The following is a 19,821-nucleotide window of genomic DNA, read 5'->3' as shown; positions in this document are numbered from 1 at the left end:
GCCATTGTGATTTTGCTTGCTGAGGAAGACTTAGAATATGGAAAAATGTGGCTCAGCATTCAGGGGCAGGACCACACACACAGTCTCTGTTTTTAGCCTGTGCCACCAGAGGCGTCCTCAGACCCCAGAGGCGCCAGAACCATTCCAGCACTTCATCTGCTTTAATCAAAGTTCCACAACTCCTATGAGGCTTCGCAGACATCATCTTCTTGCTTCCGAGATGTGTTTTAAATAGGTTAACGGTAATCCTGGAGGAGATTTTAGAAAACAGAATAGAACAGGTCCCTTAAGAAATGGCAGGGGGAGAGGGCGACTACCTTTACTGACTTTTCTCTTTGTCCTTTAGTAAGCTTTTCAGCTGTCCATGAAATGCTCCCTACTAGATTACTGTGCTGGGACTTCTTCACCTGGGCTCCATGGGAGTTATGCAGTCTGTGAGCCCCTTAGAATTGTAGGCACAATTTTTTGTGTATTTGCACATATCTGGGGAACGGTATCTATAGCTTATAATGTCTTCTCAAAGGGTAATGTGGCGCCCCACCCAAAGCTTAAGACCCAATGTTTATTTGTGCTCTCTGTATCCAGATAACCACAGTGCCTGGGCAGGTAAAGTAGGAATGCACACCACAGATGACTGAGATTTGAAAGGCCCAGGAAACAGAGCTGTGGTGGATTCTGAGATGTGCTGCCCGCCCGGATCCCCCTTCAACCAAGGACCCTGCCCCGCCTGCTGAACCACGTATTGTTGCCTCAGCCCCTTTGAGGCAAAGAATCCTCTCACCTGAGGCCTTGCTCTTTGAGGCAGCCCATATCCAGGGACTGATAGGTGAAGGGCCATTCTAGCTCTAGGGCGCACTATGGGGTAGCCACAGCTGTGGATGAGCCTGCTTCCAGAAACTTCTCTATTTGCCCAGTCCGGTTTCCTCCGCTCCCTCCCTCAGGTGTTGATCCCAAGGGCACTCCTCAGTAGACATCTTGTACTTTAAACTTCTGAGTCTGCTTCCCAGAGAACCCAGCCTGCAACAGAGGTTGCAGCAGAGCAAAACCCAAACTGACTGTAGGTCAGGACTGACTCTGTCAAAGAATCCAGACCAAAAACAACTTTTATAATAAATAGATTTCTATAAAATTGCTCTACTCATAGCATACAGCACAGCTGTAGTGTCTAATCTTTCTTAAACAAGTCAAGCCTATCCCGCTCAGTAACCTCATTGGAGGGACCTGCACTTTTTGATCTTGGCACCATCCATTCCTGTGTGGAAATCTTCCAGCACTGGAAAGTGGATGTCATTGCCATTGATGGGGATGACAGGACTACTCAAGGTGTATTTGGCCCAGGTCTGTTGAACTTGATTGTGCAAACAGTCCAGTGGCATTGAATCCCTCTAGGCCAGTTTACAAAGCCAAACTGATCAGATGGTACAAATTATAAGATGCAGTTTTCACATTAGTTACTAGGTCAAGGGTCCAAGTGTGATAAAAATCTGAGGAGGTGCCTTTTATGATTCTCAGAAAGGCAAAGGAAGTTACAAAAGCCTACCCTGGGAAACCTGTAACAAAACTGTCATTACAGCACCAGCTCACTTGAATGATTCCTAGAAGCAGGCCACTAATCATTGTGGAACCATTCCTGGTTTCTGTGTGTTCCAAATCATTGAGCCAGCTACTGTGGCAGCTCTTTATGGGATGGGCAGGAAGGCTGGTGCCAAAAGAAATGTTTTGTTTTTATCCTAGGAGAAGGCACTTTTAATGTATCCATACTCATTATTAAAGTGGATCTTGAAGTAAAGACTCTAATGAGGGCTACCTGCTAAGGTGGAGGAGATTTTGATAACCAGATGGTTGTCCATTTCATTGGTGAGGTCAAGGCCAAGGAGGACATCCGTGAGAACAAGAGGGCTGTAGGGCTTTTGAATGAGCTGTGAGCACCATCTTCCACCCCCCACCATGCCAGGATGAGGCTGGTTTCATCACTGAGGGAATCGACTTCCACACTTTCATTAAACTGTGCCCAATTTGAAAAAATCAAATGCTGCATTATTTTGCAGCACCCTCGATCCTGCAGAGAAAGCCCTGTACCAAGCCAGCCTAGATAAGTTGCAGGTCTAAGATGTCATCACGGTGGGTCGCTCTCCACATTTTCAAAGATTCTGAAACTTCCGCAGTGCTTCTTCAGCGACAAGTAAATAAACAGTAGCACGAACCCTGCGTCATTTATGATGCAACTTTGCAGGCTTCAATTTTATCTGGAGATAAATCTGAAATACTTAGGAGCAGCCGCTCTTGGATGTCGATTCTTTTTCTTCTTCTTCTCCCCGAAGTCCCCCAGAATATAGCTGTATACTCCAGTTGTGAGTGCCTCTGGTTGTGCTATGTGGGACGCCGCCCCAGCATGGCCTGATGAGTGGTGCCATGTTCGCACCTGGGATCCGAACTGACAAAACCCCAGGCCACCAAGGTAGAGCGCGTGAACTTAACCACTCGGCCACGGGGCCAGCCCCATGGATGTCGCTTCTTTTTTCTTGATATTAAAATTGCTAATGAATTCAGGACTGTAATGATCAAGTTTGAAACCGCCATTCCCACCAAAGAGAGACAGACGTCACTCTGAGCCTGGTGTGCTCCTTTGGGTTTATGAAGGCAAATGGCCAGTGGCTGAGGATGATGACTTGCTTAGCAAGTTTGAGTTGACAGGCATCCCCCCTGCACTCTGCCATTCCTTCGATGGAAGGCACCTTTGATGTTTGTGCTAGTAGCATCCTCGGTGTGCCAGTAAGGAATACAAGAAAAGGGAACAGAATTGCACTGGCCAGAGAAAAAGCCCAGGAAACGGAAATATGAGGCCAAAGATCAGTGGCAGAGAGCAAGAGCCGTTCAGGAGCTCCTTCAGTCCCACGCGTTCAGCCTGAATGCTGCTGTGAAAGGTGACACTTCAAGGCAGTTTCAGTAATGAGGACAAACTTGATTTTAGACAAATGCCATAAAATCAAGTAACTTCAAGAATCGGATCACTGAGAAGGATACATTCGAGCATCAACAGAAGAGGCTAGTGGAGTGAGAAACTGGGTTAGGCTGAAAAATGGCCCCATAAAAGTTACCCACGGCCCAATCCTTGCAACCTGTATTGTGTTATACAGCAAAAAAGGGTCTTTGCAGACGTGATTAAGTTAAGATTGTTGAAATAGGGGGATCATCCTGGATTGTCTGATGGGCCCTCGATGCAATCACAGGCATCCCTGGAAGAGGGAGGCAGAGGGCGATGTGGAGATGGAGCAGGGCTGCCTCAATGACTGGGGTGATGTGGCCACAAGCCAAGGCCTGCCGACAGCCACAGAAGCTGGAGGGGTGAGGAAAGGGTTCTCCCCTAGAGCCTGTAGGGGGAGCATGGCCCTGCCGACACCTTGAGTTCAGCTCAGTGAAATTGTTTGGACTTCTGGCCTCCAGAATGTGAGAGAATTTCTGTTGATTTAAACCATCAGGTTTGGTAATTTGTCAGAGTGGCCACAGGAAACTAATACAAACCCTATCATGGCATTGTATCGCATCAGTGCAGAGAGCGAGCCTGGATGGGCTTCTTCCTTCCTCTGGAGGCGCCTCTTCTGGATCCCCCTGCTCTGACCGAGCAGACCAGAGGGGAAAGCAGAACACACTCCACGGTCTCAATAGTTGAAGGACCCAAACTTGCACGTCGATTCAGTGGCAGATAAAGATAAAATCTTCCTTGAGTCAGTATGGATAGATTGCTCATCAGACCGAGAACTTGAATATGGTACTGTGCTCAGGTAGCAACTAGGAAATGCAATTCGCATCCTGAAGAATTTTATAGAGAGAGACGGAGACTTCATTTGCAAGTTAAGTAGTGAGCTGCTTGGGTACCAAACTGATGCAGCATCCATTCATGTCCCAGAAAACTCAATGATGCAGCGTGAAAGAGGAGAGGAAGGGCCCCTCCCGTGAATGTGCGCTTCAGAGCGGCTGAGCGTTTCTGTTCTTGGGCTGTGAAGAGACTTGGGGGGTCATTAGCACAAGACCTTTGAACTGACCCCCCAAGTGTCAGGTCACCTTTAGGATAGGAGAGTGGCCTCTCGTTCCATTTGCCCATTGTTTAGAGGCCGTGCCACCATGGACCAGCAAGGGTCGAGCTGGTACGAAAACCCTTCTTCGGAAAAGCTTCCATGTGTGGCCTAAGTCAAGTGGATACCCGCCACTTGATAGAGCAGTGTCTCCCAAACTTTGTGCATCAGAATCACCCAGCAGGCTCTTTAAAAATGCAGATTCCTGAGGCCCATCCTTAGAGATTCTGATTCACTGAGGCCTCAGTCTGCATTTTCAAGAGTATTGATTCTGACATGGTGAATGAGGGACATAGATTTAAGAAACGCTAAGCTTTTCAAAGTTCGAACAAGCAAAGTGAAGCATTTATTTTTAGTGTTGTCTGAAGAAACAAACAGAAGAACATTCTGAAATAGAACTAGAGCCTTCTGTATCCCACAAGAGAACTCTGTTCTTTATACAACCTGTAGATTTGAGAGTAGAAGCTTCTCTGTTGTTAAAGTGAAGCCACATTTACTATTTAATTTTATTTGCTTCCCTCATTTGTTCCAAACCAAAGTAATCTAATTGACAAGGTTTGATTTTTGTTTTCGAGACGGTTTTCCCACACTGAGGGTTTACTTGTACAGTCAGGCGTCGCTTAATGACGGGGATACGTTCTGAGAAATGCATCGTTAGGCGATTTTGTCTTTGTGGGAACGTCATAGAGCGCGCTCACTCAAACCTAGATGGTAGAGCCTGCCTCAGCTGTACGGTACTAATCTTATAGGAGCAGCGTCATATATGCTGTCTGTCTTTGACAGAAAAACATTGTTACGCAGCACATGACTGTAATTTGTTTAAGCCTTTAAACAATGAATTAGCATGAATAGGGGAAAAAGTATTTTATTTAAATCACATGTAAGCTGCATGAAAGGTATGTGGGGGGATCATTATGTTGCTCCATCTATTTTTGTCTATCCTTGAAATCTTCATTACAAACATTTCAAAATCCAATGAAAGGGCAAAACCCCTCAAATGTCCTGAGGGGCTGGCTGACTCATCTCGCATCCTCCTGCAGGTGGGAAGTACAGAGGTAGCCAGCTTTCAAGGCCAAGGGCCTCTTCTCACGCTGTCTTGCTTGTCTAGCTTTTCTTAGCACCTCTCCCAGAAACTGGGAAGTATGGCAGCTATTTCACAGCAGGAAGTGGAGATGGTACCCAGCTTTTTGAAGGCGTGACTTAAGTTTTTGGCACTTGGGCGATTTCATGTTAAAGATAGCGTGAGATTTTTCTGTCACCTCTAAATTCTAGTTCCAACCCATTATGCCGTGCTATGGATAAGCAGTGGCAGTATTTTCCAGATATAAGCTACACACAGTAGAGCCCAATTGTATAGGAAAAAGTACATCAGATAAAATTATAAAGCATCCAGAATTAGATGCTTATCCTACGTAGGGGCTCTGTCACAAAGCCAAATAACGTTCTAAGAAAGAATCCCGATTTCATCAGTCGATAATTTAGCTATGCCAAACGGCATTTTCATATAGATAGAGAAGCTATGAAATTTCAAAATATTTTAAGAAACCTTTGTCTTTGGTTTAATATCTTCAAATTACACAAAACTCCAGTCTCTCAGTGAGCGCTGCCATTTTACTGCAACTTCCCAGCAGGAACCCCTGTCTGCTGACATAGTTGGTGATAATGGAAGTGGTGCCCAACTTATGAATGCATGAGACAGGCTAGAGGCCTATCAGTTGTTTTAAGGTAAGTTCTGTTACTAACCAGTAGGAAGTATGTACTTTATTAGACCGAAATTCTGTTGAGAAGATATTCTGAAAAGGCTTTATATTAAAAAAACAACTGTAAAGTCTACATTCAACTCAAATAAGATAGGGTCCAATAAATTTACCTGAAAAGTAGTTAAGGTCCAAGCTTCCTGCTGTCGAGTCTGTGAGCATCTCTCTGAGGGATTCAGAGCAAGCTCTTAGAAGCCATCTGGGCCTGCATTTTCTCATTTGCTAAAGTGGTTGTATGGGACCATTTGTCCCTACCCTCCATTGCATTATGTCTCCCCCTTAGGAAGAATGTGTTGTGATTGGGAACTATTTAGAACTGTTATAACTTTGACATATTAATAAATAATGAGCAGCACTTTACAGTTGATTTCTGGGCTAAAAGCAGTTGAAGGTTCTGAGGTATAGTTCGAAAATCTTAGCTAAGAGTTGCCGGCAAAGCACCATATTTTACAATTACATTTAAAGCAAGATCGGAAGATGTTCTTCATGCTGATTTAGCATTTGTAGTTAAATTCCAGCATCTTTCATGTAGTTTAACTTCATTTTTCATTGCTTTCTGCTAGATCAGAGGAATTAGAATGAGCACTATTTTTTGCAGATGTTCAGATTAGATTTTTAAAGAAAAAGTCATATTTCAGTGTCCCTCACTTTTCTCCCCTCTAAGAGATAACGTGATGATATTTGAAAAGTAAGCTCTTGGAATAAGTGAAACATTTGGTTAGCATGTGTCTAAGTCAGGATATGTTTTATGTTCGGAAAATTCAGTTGGTTATTTCCCCAGTTTGATTTTCTTGGAATTCGCTTTTTAAAAATTCCTCTAGGCAATGAGGATGATAATCATGATGATTAAAAAGAAACTGGGGGACATTCTCACTTAGCTATAAAACTCACGTCCATGTATCTTCTTGAGAGTGCTTAGCCTATATTTTATGTTAAGTCTGGGATATAAAAGTTTAAATTTCTAATGCAAAGGTTAAATATGAATTGGAAGAAAGTTTTTACAAAAATTCTGCCTTGGTCATTGAGGTCTTCTTACTGAACGTTTAAGACGGTATTAAAAGCTTTGACCATCATGATCATCGGTTCTTCAATAGAATTTTTTAGAATGCTTCTCACCTCTCTTCCCCATCCATCCCTGAAATTTAATTGTGACCTAATTGTAAACTTGGTCCCCTGACCCTGACCGCTATTCTAGGACATAAAGATGATCCTTCAGCCTGATGGCCAGACTACTGAGATGTTAATCCCTTTTTTGTGCTTAATCGTATAAATTCTACTTCTTAATGTGGTGTCCATAAAACCTCATCGTGGCAGGGTGTCTCACGCGTTTTTAAAATGTTCTCCAAGTGATAGAAGTGGCTTTGTAGGGAAGCCCAGTTTTTACACAGTTTCTCTTAGAGAAATAAAATTCTTTGTCCTAGATCCGATGTCCAGTTTTCACAAGATGATTGCTGAGAAGGTTCTAGGCGGCGTCTGTGTTAAAAAGCCTTGCTTTCTGTTAACTAGAGATGTGCAAGCCAGCCAGCGCTCCATAGCCTTAATTGCAGAAATGATCCACACTGCTAGTCTGGTTCACGACGACGTTATTGACGATGCACGTTCTCGGAGAGGAAAACACACAGTTAATAAGATCTGGGGTGAAAAGAAGGTACGGTGTTTTGCTTTTTGAATCTTGCTTACCCAATCCCACACTCTGTGGATTGCATTTACTGTTCACCTTTCTCGCCTTAAAAAGTTAAATAGCCTCCTTCAAATGTGGTCTTCCAACTTTCAGAATAGGATTCATGTCTTGTCTGTGTTCAGGTATTTGATAATCGATAATGCCATAGAAATGTAAACAGAATTTCTGGTTATTCACAGTTACATATAGAATTCCTTTTGGTTATAAGAAAAGGGATTTTGTAGTTATCCAAAACCATTTATTTCATGAGGGATCATACATTTTACTTTTGGGCTCAGATTACTCAGAATTCGTTCAATTTCTTAACCATTTATTGAGTGCCATGTGCTAGAGTGTCAAAGCAAATAAATAAATAAAACAAAAAGATATCTATGTTATGGTTTTTATATATGTTAAATATAGCTTTTTATATATATATCCCCTGATATCAGTATATCAGGGGATTACTGTTCTGCCATGAAAATTTTACCTTTTTAAATAGAGTCTCTCTAATTGGGTTTGGCTCATCTATCTGTATTTTAAAAGCATATTTCCATGGTATTTTATTAGCATTTCTCAAAGGGAGTGTGCGAAATCGGGAATTTTCTTTGAGGATGCTTAAACCATGGGTTGTGGGATGGGAATGCGGTTGAAGAGAGAAAAGCGAAGAGGTGCAGAGCTCTCAGGAGCGGCTTCTCCACACATGCGCCCCCGTTGGCCGCCCTGCCTGCTTGAAGCACAAACAGAACAATAGTGCAGACGAGGTTCCCCTCTTCGCCTTCCCCTCCCTTGCACGGTATTCACAGTACCTGGTTACCCCTGTTTTTTAATTGTCCTTATTAAAAGGAGAAATAGATGTTAACTGTCGTCTTCACATGCTGGTTTTCCTTACGACTTTGTTGTGTCATCAAGTCCTGCGATTTTGTTTGTAAGCCTTTTATTTGGAATTTTGGATTAAAGGGTTCTGTGTCCTATTGACAGAATCCCGTACATCAGAACATTGGTAAAAAGAGAGTGGAGCTTCGTTTCGGAGAGGTCATGGGTAACATTATGATGTGTCCCTGTGGTGGGCTATGCCCATTTTCAGAGCCCATCCTCAAGCCTTCCTTGGCAGGGGAGGAGGATTCGAAGAATAAATTAAGGCCTTTTCCTGGGCTCCCGTGACCTCGTGACTGCCTCTGCTGTGGGATCTCCCTGATGCGGGGAAGAATGTGTTCACCACTGTCACCTGTGTGAGCTGTGAGGCTGGCCTGCCCCGCACACGTCCACCTGCCGCTCCCCTCCCCTCTCCCGCCTCTGAACCCAGACTCCTGTGTCACGGATCAAAACTCCATTCACACAGCGCCTCCTCCCTGAGCCCTCGTGACCCTGCCTGAGTTCCCAGCCCTCCCTCCCTGTCACCCCTCACCCCAGCCGTCCCCAGTTTGGACGCTTCAGTTCCATATGCCACAATCTTGTGGCCTCTAGGAACCTCGGGGCCAGGAAAGGAAAGAGTTGAAGGCCTAGAGATCCCTAGACCTGACCTGCTAATGTCGCAGGGGCCAATGGGCAGACATCTGTGTGCATGTCAGTCACCATATGTAAGGGACTTGATAAATGTATATTTCTATTTCTATCGAGATAGCTTATGCTATAAAATGATGATTAATTGGTAAACATACTGAACATCACTAATTTTGAATACTAGAGAACTGACAGGCACAATAAAAACTTAAAATGTGGTTATGTTGAAATTCTGTGAATTAAAATTGCTATGAACTCTAGCATTTATAACTAATTACTCTATAACAATGCTTATGCATATCTTGAAATACGTAGATTAGTATATTCGATTACAGCATATAATTCAGTTATGTATAATTTATAATTAGTTGCAAATACAGTATGGACATTGACTCACAATCTAAAGAAGATTGGAAAAATATTGATTATCTAATGTTCAGTGAAAAAAATATTTTTTCTGGGAAGGAAGAATGGGCAGTCTAATCTAGTGCAAAGGGCAGTGAACTTGGAGCCAAGATCCCTTGGTTTAGTGTTCACTGAGAAAAGCATGCATTGTGCCATGTGCTGGGGTGGGCTAAGTACTGGCCGAGCTAATGGGCAGTCCGTGCCCTCAAGGAGGCTGGTAAACAGGAAATCACTGATTGGGATGGAAAGTGCAAGGACAGCAGGCTGCAAGGCATGTTATGCTCACACAGCAGAGAGGGATCTGAGTGGACTTCCTGGAGGTGCCAGCTGAGCTATTTATGCAAGTGAGTCTGCTAAATGAAGGGGAAGGAGTTTTTGAGCAGAAGAAACAGTAAGTGAAAAGACAACACACAAGTGAAAAGAAAACCACAACAACGTAGTTTGAGGAAAGAGTGAGTGGTCCAGCGTAACTAAACTGAAGGCGGCCGTGTTTTGGTGGGGCCTGCAGATGAAGCGAGAGAGTGAGGTACTTTTCATCTCAAGACATTCATTTCTTCAGCTCTGAACTGGAGAGAGACTGCATAATTGCTGAGAGCCAGTCCAGTGCAAACGATGTCCCAAGTCTGTAAGTAATTATTATATAATCCCGCTGAGGCAGGGAAAAAGCTTACATCCAAGATGACCCCTCCCTCCCATTCTGTATTTATCTTCTAAGACGACAACCTCATTGTTGGCTCCATTGCTCTGATAGTTTTCTCTGAGAGTTTTTTTTTTTTCTCCTTTTCTAGGCTGTTCTTGCTGGAGATTTAATTCTTTCTGCAGCATCTATAGCTCTGGCACGAATTGGAAATACAACTGTTATATCTATTTTAACCCAGGTTATTGAAGATTTGGTGCGTGGTAGGTTAATTCTGCATTTTCTTCTTTTTTATTCAGTCTTAGTATTTAGCAGTATAAAACTGTATCTCAAATGACCCCTTTCCTTCTTTCTAGGTGAATTTCTTCAGCTAGGGTCGAAAGAAAATGAGAATGAAAGATTTGCACACTACTTGGAAAAGACCTTCAAGAAGACTGCCAGTCTGATAGCCAACAGCTGTAAAGCAGTATGTACGTTCTGTCTTCTTTGAAGTTAAAAAAAAAAAAAGCCTTATAGCTTCTTCTTGGGAGCTAATTCTAGAAAAATTTCACTGGAGAATCTTAAAATAGTCACCAAAATCCCAAGAGGTCATTGAGAAAAGAAGTACATCCCTAAACAAAGAGAGAACTTCTGCTGTGGTTTCCATTTTTGCCGTCGTCTTTTGCTAATGCAGGCATTAACTTTTATTTTTCCTCCCAAGAGTGAAGCTTTATAATGTATTCCCCAATCTCATTTCCAAACTGTGTAAAATTTTGAACAATTTATCATAAATGATTTCTCTCATGATTGTTGTCCCACACACTATTTCTGACGTCTTACATTTTAAAAGTTGTGAAGCGCTGTGTTCTTAAATATAATATTTACCCAGGAGAAAACATCTATTAGACTGTACTAGTCTAGTGCTCTTTGTCCTTTTTTATGAGTGGTAGATCCTCCCAATATTTTTACAGGAAATATAAACAAGCCAATTTTCTTCAGGGTATAAATCGAGTGTGAACCATAACTTGTTTTTCCCTTGCTTTCTCCCTGGCCTTCTCTGCACTCCCCACATAGTTTTCTTTTTTAAATTTTATTTATTTATTTATTTTTGCAGGGAAAGATTCGCCCTGAGCTAACATCTGTTACCAATCTTCCTTTTTTATTTTTCCTTCCTGAAGCCCCAGCGCATGGTTGCATATCCTAATTTTAAGTCCTTCTATTTCTTCTATGTGAGCCATCACCACAGCATGGCTACTGATAGGTGGTGAGGTTCTGTGACTGGGAAACCAACCTGGGCAGCTGAAGCCATGAGAGCACCAAGCTTTAACCACTAAGCCTTCAGGGCTGGCTCTAGTTTTCTTTCTTTAAAAGTCAGTATTATCATCCGTAATCTGTAGACTAAAATAAGGTATTCAGTGCTAGCCCAAGAATGAGAGACAGTTCCCTCCATAGTCTTGTTCATCTGACTGTGTCCCGGCCTAGCAGAGGTAACAGAGATGACACCTGGGCATAAAGTCTTGTAGCAACAAGCAAGGAAGCTCTCTCTGGGGCATGTGTCGGTTGCTGTCATGATACACTCTTAAGAGCATTACAGTTACAGAGAGCTTTTTCTCAGGTGAAGAAGTCCCTTGCCAGTAGTGTGTCTGTTTTGAAGAGTGTCAAGAAATGTATAATTGTGAGCCAGAAGGGAACCAGGACAACATTTTCTTCCTAAAATGACCTAACTGAAACCCTAAGGAATGTGAATTATGTAGAATATGCTGGCCACGATCTCAGCCATTTTTGTGTTTATTGAAAGGATTATTATTTTATTTCCAAGAAATTGCTAGTTTGCTTTTTTAAAAAAGAGAGATGGCTAAAAATATGATAGACACTAGAATGCTAATTAAAAGAATGACCTACCTAAAATGGGAGTCGTAAAGCTGTGACATTAATCCTTCATTGGTCATCAGATCCTTGATGGCCAGAATCTCCATGGAGTTCGAGATCCATCCTTATAAGGCACACTGGTGTGTTAAGCGAAGCTCGCTGATGATTTCACAAGCTTGAGATTGCACTTCGAAGCACTAGCAGGTAGTGGGGCTGTTCGAAGTTGAACGACAGGGAGTCATTGTCCACACAAGGTGGACCCCCCACAGACAGGCAGCAGCGCCATGTTGGAGCCAGAACAGGAGCTGATGTACTTAGTGATCAGATCCTACGAAGGGGCCAAGGAGACGGACCTGAGTAATCAAGGAAAGGCTTAGTGCAGTCCCTGTCCTGTGCTTAAGATGCCAAAGATATTATAGCACGTGTTTGTTTATAAAGAGCACCTCGGTCCTCACAGATTAGCAAGTTAGCAATGGACATGTATGTTAACATGGCATGGCCCTTATTAAAAATGAAATACTTTATGCTGTCCACTAGGAGGCATGCTGGCATCATCACGGAACTAGCCACTTTTCATGTGATTTATTCCTAAACTCCAGAGCTGTTAGAATAATAAAACAAAATCATGAGCTCTCTGAATAAAAGTTTCTATATTTAGGTGCCTATGGGTAGAAATATTCCAGAGGTGTTATATATTCAAAATTGCTATTTTTGTGTAGTCCTGGTGTCTAAAATGCAAAGACATGTGGGCTCCAAAAGAATGCATGCAAAGCAAGTTAGAGATGCCAAAAAGAGAGGATAAGGGGGAATTTAAACTTCAGAATTATTACAGAAGAACTAGTGGAATTCTATGGTGTTACAGGAATTTGAAGGAAATGTAGCAGCTTTTAATTCGTTCTAATGGTGTCGAAGGACACCATTTCTTCCCCCTCCCCCTTTTAAATGACTCTTTGTATTTTTAGTGGAAATAATATGAAAATCTAAGGACTGTCTAGGATTGTTTTGTGACACTGATATTAAAATAGAAGTAAGCTTCAAAGATAATTGGCTATTTATTTATACGTAGTCATGCAGAGTACATTCTGTAGCTTACCAATGATGGCTGTCACTTGTTCCCCGGAAAATCTGATGGGAATGAGACCTGAGAGGCCCGGGGGCCCATCTAGTGTCAGTCAGTCAGACAGTGGCTGTGCTGGCATTTGAAACCAGAACTGGGTATGGTAATCTTGCGTTCATTTGTTTTTCTCTAAATGTCTGTTCTCTCTAGTGCTGCATGTGGCCTGGAATCAATGGGCTGTCTTCCTATTTACTTTATTTTCAAAGCTACAGAGTGCGTCATGGAACTTTGTTTTGTGGGTCATATTTGCAGAATACTCTTATTTTGGGGTTATGATATTCTTATCTAATCTACTGATAGACCTTATTCAAATTTTGTCAGTTGTCATAATATTGTTAATAACAAAAGGGAAAAAAATTTTTCTGGTCCAGGATCTCATGTTGTCATGAATCTTTTCATCTGGGTCCTCAGTCTTTCTTTGTTCTTATATTACCTTGATATTTTGAAGAGTACAGGCCAGTTATGTTGTTGAGCCTCTCGAGTTGGGTTTGTCTGATATTTCTTGAGATTAGACACAGGTTATGAATTTTGGGCAGGAATACAACAGGAGCGATGCTGTCTTGTCAGTTCATGACATCAGGGGGTGCCTGGTGTCCCTGTATCCTATTACTGATGAGATTCACTTTGATCCCGTGATTAGGGTGGTGTCTGCCAGGTTTCTTCACTTTATTTAAAGTTCTATTTTTCCCTATTTGGGGGAGGCATTTTGAAATCACATCAGTAATTCTGTTTCTTATCAAATTCTCCCTCTCTGGGTTTAGCATCTGTTTATGATAACTTTACTGAGGCGATAGTCACCCTGATTTTTTGCCACGTGACAGTTTTCTTAATCCATCATTCCTTCTACGTCTCGCTTCTACAATAGAGTTGGTATTCTCTTTTAAGGAAGACCTTATCTATATGGACTCTTGGATTGCTGTTTTACTCTATGGATTATAACCCTTTATTGTTATGTATTTTAATGCTCAGTTGTCCTGTATTTGGCCAGTGAAGAAGGCCCTTTAACCTGGCTCTTGTGCCTTTGTAACGTATCCCTGTCATTCTGTCACACTTCCTTAATTTCTGGCAGGAGATGTTCTAGGCTCATCTTGTCCTTCCCTGCGCTGAGAACCATCATTTCTCCAAGGAGCCCTGGTTCTTTCTGCTGGAGAATGGTATTTAGAAACCAAGATCTGGGCACCAGGTATCATTGCTTCCAGGCCCTCCCAATGGACAGAGATAGGGAATTTATGTGTGGGTTATGTATATTTCTATGTCTTTCTGTATCCATTTTTGTTTATTTAAAACCCTAAGTTAGCATACTGATAGCTCATACCACAGGATTCATGATTTATTCTAGCATTAGGGCTTCCCACATTTGTAACTCCCTTCCCCAACAGTAAGAAACTTGGCTCCCATTCTCCACCGTATGTTTGCCCAATCCTCGAATATACCATAGGGGTTTAAAAATGGGTACCCCCCATCTCTGTGAAAAACCTAGCAGTTCAGGGTTGGTTTGCAGTTCCTTTTACCTTTAGCCTGAGGATAATATAGTTAAAGTTCTGTGTTCAGAAGTTACCTTTCTCCCCAGCTCAGTGTGGTCATGTTATTATTTGAAATATAGTTAGGTTCTCTTTTATTCCATTTTAGGGGTTCCGTTCTTACTAATTTGTGTTTTAGCTTTGAGGTTATTGTTTTGAGTGGATGACACATTACAAACTGTACAAAAAGGTAACTGCCTCTCATGCCTTCAGCCGGTTCCCAGTACCCGGCCTCCTCACCCACCCCCTAACTAACTGTCTCGTTAGTTTCTCGTTCCTCCTTCCTGTTTCTTTTCACACAAATGAGCAGACGTGTGTATGCTATTTCCCCTCCTGTCTTACAACAAGAAGTAGTATATTGTAGTAGTATATTTCTGGCTGAAGTTAAACATCTCTTCAGATGCTTAAGGACCTTTTATATCTTGAGTTTTTGTGAATTGTCTGTTCGTGTCTTTTGGCCATTTTTCTAGGGGGTGTTTTGTCTTTTTTCTGCTCAGTTTTAAGAGCTCTTTGTAGATTAAGAATGTTCACTGTTTACGTGTGATAGTGTGTCGTATATGTTTTCCCCCAATATTTTCAGTTGGTTTTTGACGACAACCTGTTTTGATATTTTTTATGTAATGGTGGAGCTCCAGTAATCTCCACTGTTTTTGATAAAGACGACCATGATGCATATATGTGTTCATCAGAATCTCTGTCCACAGTGGTGCAAACATGCACTTCAGACATAGGGATGCTTGATAAACGTCAAGTCCTCTGCCCCTACCGATGCCAACAGCATTTCCTAATCTTTTTGAGACAAGGCTCATGAGAGGTGTGGGCCTTCTCCTGAAAGATGCAGGTGGCCTGGCTGTGGACCTGCTTCAAACACAACAGTTAGCTGAGCTCCACTTTTACTTAATCATTTCTTTGCACTCCACCCACTTCCAGAGAGATATGAGGCGTCTCTGCTCTGAGGCTAAGAACAAGCAGTGTTCATTTCACGTCAGCATACCTCCTTTTGGGTCTTTGCGTTGCATTGCTTCTGATTTTCCTGGTTGTGATAACAGATCCAGACAGCCTGTGCCTGGGCTGGGGGAGCAGGATTCTCTGGGGGGAGTGAGCAATGGTCTTTACACTGCACTAGTTGAAGTCTGAGCAGAAATGTCCCTTCACAGCCTGCAAGGCAGAAGCCGCCCACTAAAAAGTAGCTCATCTCTGTCTTAGCACATGTGAGCTAGAAGTGGGCAGTGCAGACAGACCTCATGGCTCTATGCTTACTTGGGCACAGTCCTTGACCTCTGAGCTTCCATTTTGTTGCCCGTTAGAAGTGGCATAGCAAAGTGATGAAAAGAATGCTCTCTGGAGCCAGATTGTTGGCATTCAGATTCTGCTTCCTCCATTTCCTGGCTCTGGATCACCTGGTACCCACTGTGCCTCAGGTCCTCCTCATCAGTGAGTTATCTGTGAGAGAGCTCGGAATAGTACCTGGCACACCCTGAGAGCTCAGGAATTGTTAGCTCTTAGCATCATCAACCACAAAAGGATATTTATGGGATGCTGTGAGGTTTAACTAAGATCATGTAAAGTGCTCATCATATGTCCTCCATAAATTTTAATTCATTAAGTTTAGAAATAGAATGTAGTGTTTAAGAATCTTGTACTTGTCAGGAAGCAAGTTTGTATTTCTGTGCTGCTTTGCTGAGGAACGTTGAGGAACGGCAATCACCTCTCCAGGGACTGCTTGATGGGCGACTTCTGCCTAGAAAAGGGGGGTCATTGTGTTGTGAGCTCAGCATATCCCAGGCTGCCCTAATCTTGCCACACTCTCATTCTTTTAGCCAAGTTGATGGATATCTTGCCTTCTTTCCAAGTTTCTAAATCGTCTCCCATGTGGTCTCAAAGCTTCCTTAGTTCAGTTGAAAAGAGGAGGGCTCCCTCCCTGTAGCCCACTGGTCAGTGCCTGCCAGTGGTGAGGTCTCTGCTGTTGAAAGCAGGTATGAGTTTGTTATTCACTCCAGTAAGTGGCCGCTGAACTTTTTATGCTGTGTGCATTTTTGTCGAGGAGGAATGGCCAAACATCACACAGTCGCAGGCTTCATTACGTCGTCAGAAACATTCTCAGGGCTGAGCAAGTTATGGGATCTGGCTGTAATTAGCGGAGGTGCATGGGCACTCCCAGGCTCCTGTCTCTATATCCAGTGGAGGAGGAGGAGGAGGATTATTATCAATAGCAGCAAACAGACTGAGTCATGACCAGAGTTTATGAGCAGCATCACCTGTCTCCCTCACAGCAGCCCTCTAAGGGAAGAGCTGTTGGTCCTGGGGTTTAAAGACGAGGCAACTGAAGCACAGAAAGATTAAGGGACACGCTGAGGTCACGTGGTAATTGTAAGGAGCATAAGTGCACCCTGCAGACGAAGTGCAGAGCCCACGACACTGTTCCACACTGATGCCCGAGCAAAGTGGGGCCCCCACCAGAGGACCACAGAGCTCAGGGCTGAAGTCAGGGGACAGGGCCCATTACAGAATGGAGATGACATGCTCCATCTGGCTTTCTCCTGGAGACATTTCCTCTCCAGTAGAACAGAAGGTCTCTCCCTTCCCCCTTTTGGTTTTTACCCAGTCTTTGTTTTCTGAAAATGTGGCAGGGCCTGCTTAGCATGCTCAGCAGAGCAGTGGGAAATGCACGCAAGCAGCCAGTGCCAGCTAGTTTTTTTGGAGTTTTAAAAAAGACTTAGAAGAACTGTTTCTCCCCCACTGAAAGGGGAAAATATAGTTTTTAAACAGTTACATTACTTCTTGTGAAAGAAATATGGAAACAGCACTGGTTAGGATCCTTTGATAGTAAAATAAGTACATCTATGTCAGAAGCATGAGGCTGCACGCTGTCACAGACACAGCAAGAAGTAACTGCATCTCAGAAATAAGTGGGAGAGCCATGATTATTAAAAGACTACAGATAGGGAAGTATATATATGGCAACATCACGTGTGCGATTAGATCAGATTACATATCTAGCCCTAAAATAGAGCTAAATCAATAGAAAATAAAATAGAGTTGACCATTGGGCTGAGTTTGCTGAGAGCTAGAAGCCAGCATTTCTCGGTTTTTCTTAAGGAGTGGGAAAGATGGTTTATCCTGTGAAAGGGGGAGAAAAGCATAGTTTCCTTAGAATTTAAGAAAACAATCTGAGGCTGAAATCGTTCATTACAAACACAGGTACTTTGTAGACGTTTGCTCTCCTTCTGGTATCAGCATTTCCTGATTGTACGTAATCTGGCCTCACTCCTCCTTAAGGGAACAGGCGTATGAATCCTTCCGTGCCGGGGTTGGCTGCCTTGCTTCTGCCCCCAGTGGCTTATCTCAGAATTCTCCTCTGTTGCAGGTCTCGGTCCTGGGATGCCCTGACCCAGTGGTGCATGAGATTGCCTATCAGTACGGAAAAAATGTGGGAATAGCTTTTCAGGTTGGTCCGCTGCTTTGTTAACGTGGCCTGTTGGTACAGTGGGAAGGAAGGCGGCGAGGCTGGGCTGGTGATGCCTTGACATTGCTTTTTCCCTTTTGCTAGCTGATAGATGATGTACTGGACTTCACCTCGTGCTCTGACCAGATGGGCAAACCGACATCAGCCGATCTGAAGCTCGGGTTAGCCACTGGCCCTGTCTTATTTGCTTGTCAGCAGGTAGGTTTTACAAACCCCCTGTGACCCATTGCTGTGTAGTCCCACAGAACCAGTATCTTCCAGGCACAGCTGATGGGAAGGTTCAGATGAGGAACAGACAGGAAAGCATTCTGACAAGGGACCACAGATCTAGACTGGATCCCAGCTCCATGCCTGAGATGCTAGAGCCAGTCACTTCACCTGTAAGCTTTGTCTCCTGATCTGTAGAATGGAGAAGATTACAACCTTCCTCCCAGAGTTGTGAGGAGTAACTGAGAGAACATTCATGGAGATAATTTGTAAATTCTCTAGGCATGACAATTTCCTCATATCTGGAGCACTGACTAGGTGAATGGTGTCCGCATCTTGATTATAGGACTGGACTTTGGGTGTGCCTCAGAGCCCCTTAAAAAGGCCCAGGAAGGGCCGCCAAGCATAAGAAATTGTGAGAAATTCTCCAGTTCTAGAAGTTTAATGGGACTGTCTGCTGCTCTCAGAGAGCCTCGGCCATTGCCTCAAAATGTCAAGAAGTCAGTGGAATACCCTACTAGAACCACACAGTTCCTTCTTTCTCCAGATTAAAGGGCTGTCAGTTAAGGAAGTAAGTAAAGCTGCCTTCTTATTCTCCTTAATATGGATGAAAGCTTAGGAAGCCTCAAAGATGCTGCAGGGACTTGCAAGGCAGACACTTTCAGAGCCTGCCCTGGACCCCGGCCACACTGCTTCTGGCTGTGCCAAATGTTATCTGAAATAACTGGGACGTTGGCTGGTACTTGGACGTCTTTTTAATAGATTTTCATGTTAGTATGTGTGATTTAGCAAAGCAAAGATGTTCATCACCATGCCAGGAAATTAAAAATTAGCTCTTTTGTCTAAAATTTTTGTAAACTTTTAGTCTTTCAGAGATTGTGCCTCTATTCTTTCTCAAAATTTACAAAGATAAATCATGTCTTCCATAGAACTCAGTGATTCCATTTTGATATTATAAAAACCAGATGTTGCTTTTGATCGGTTTCTGATCCCAGAAAGGAGAGGTCATCTTTCCCCACGATTTAGCAGCGCCATCACCAGGGTGACTTCTCAGGGGAGGCTGATGGCCCGGGGGGCTGGGCCAGCTTACTCTGGGCAGCACACGAGTGGACAGCAGTCACCTGCAGACTGAGGGCTGGGACCGGAGAGGCCTGGCCACTTTGTGGAAATTTCTGTCCCCATTCCCAGGCTCCATCCTCTCAAAATTTTGAGGAGAGAAGTGAAAAGTGTGCTCTAAATAGGTCCTTTCTCCTATTGAGACTAACTGCCAGCACAAAACTCAAGAAGAATACTAATACGTGTGCCAGCTTCTGACAATTTATAAAATCCCCTTGTATACATTAAAGCAGGAGTAAGGAACATTTCCTTTTTTGCCATTAACCCACAAAAAGGCAAGAATTCACGAGCCATGTAAATGTAAAAGCATGCCTGAGATTAGAAAGATTAGTCACTGGTTACCATCTGTACAACGACAAACATCCATCCACTCCTCAGCCGTGATTGGTAAATGTGAATGAAGAACAAGATGAACCAAGAGCCCTGGGATTCTGCCAGCTTGGGAAAGACTCCGTTAGCTGCACTCTGAGGTTATCAAGATGACTACAGAACAAGCCTTTCCCTAAGAAGCT

At 43.2% G+C, this 19,821-nt stretch overlaps 1 protein-coding gene across 4 annotated transcripts in view; it reads left to right on the top strand.

Moving 5' to 3' along the window:
- PDSS1 (decaprenyl diphosphate synthase subunit 1) overlaps nt 1-19,821 on the top strand; it is a 40,155-nt gene that overhangs the window by 9,894 nt on the left and 10,440 nt on the right. For 2 of the 4 annotated variants that reach the window (XM_070600891.1, XM_008535180.2), the window contains exons 5-9: nt 7,337-7,478; nt 10,187-10,298; nt 10,392-10,501; nt 17,888-17,968; nt 18,071-18,184. In XM_070600891.1, the coding sequence (XP_070456992.1) occupies nt 7,337-7,478; nt 10,187-10,298; nt 10,392-10,501; nt 17,888-17,968; nt 18,071-18,184 (559 nt within the window). Of the gene's footprint in view, nt 1-5,704; nt 5,799-7,251; nt 7,479-10,186; nt 10,299-10,391; nt 10,502-17,887; nt 17,969-18,070; nt 18,185-19,821 lie in introns of all 4 variants that reach the window. The other 2 variants (XM_070600894.1, XM_070600893.1) reach the window with 2 other exon arrangements.

This window comes from Equus przewalskii, chromosome 30, assembly GCF_037783145.1.
Source record: "Equus przewalskii isolate Varuska chromosome 30, EquPr2, whole genome shotgun sequence".
Lineage (NCBI taxonomy): Eukaryota > Metazoa > Chordata > Mammalia > Perissodactyla > Equidae > Equus > Equus przewalskii.
Note: the sequence above shows the minus strand (reverse complement) of the source record. Positions and strands in the feature narration are given on the sequence as shown.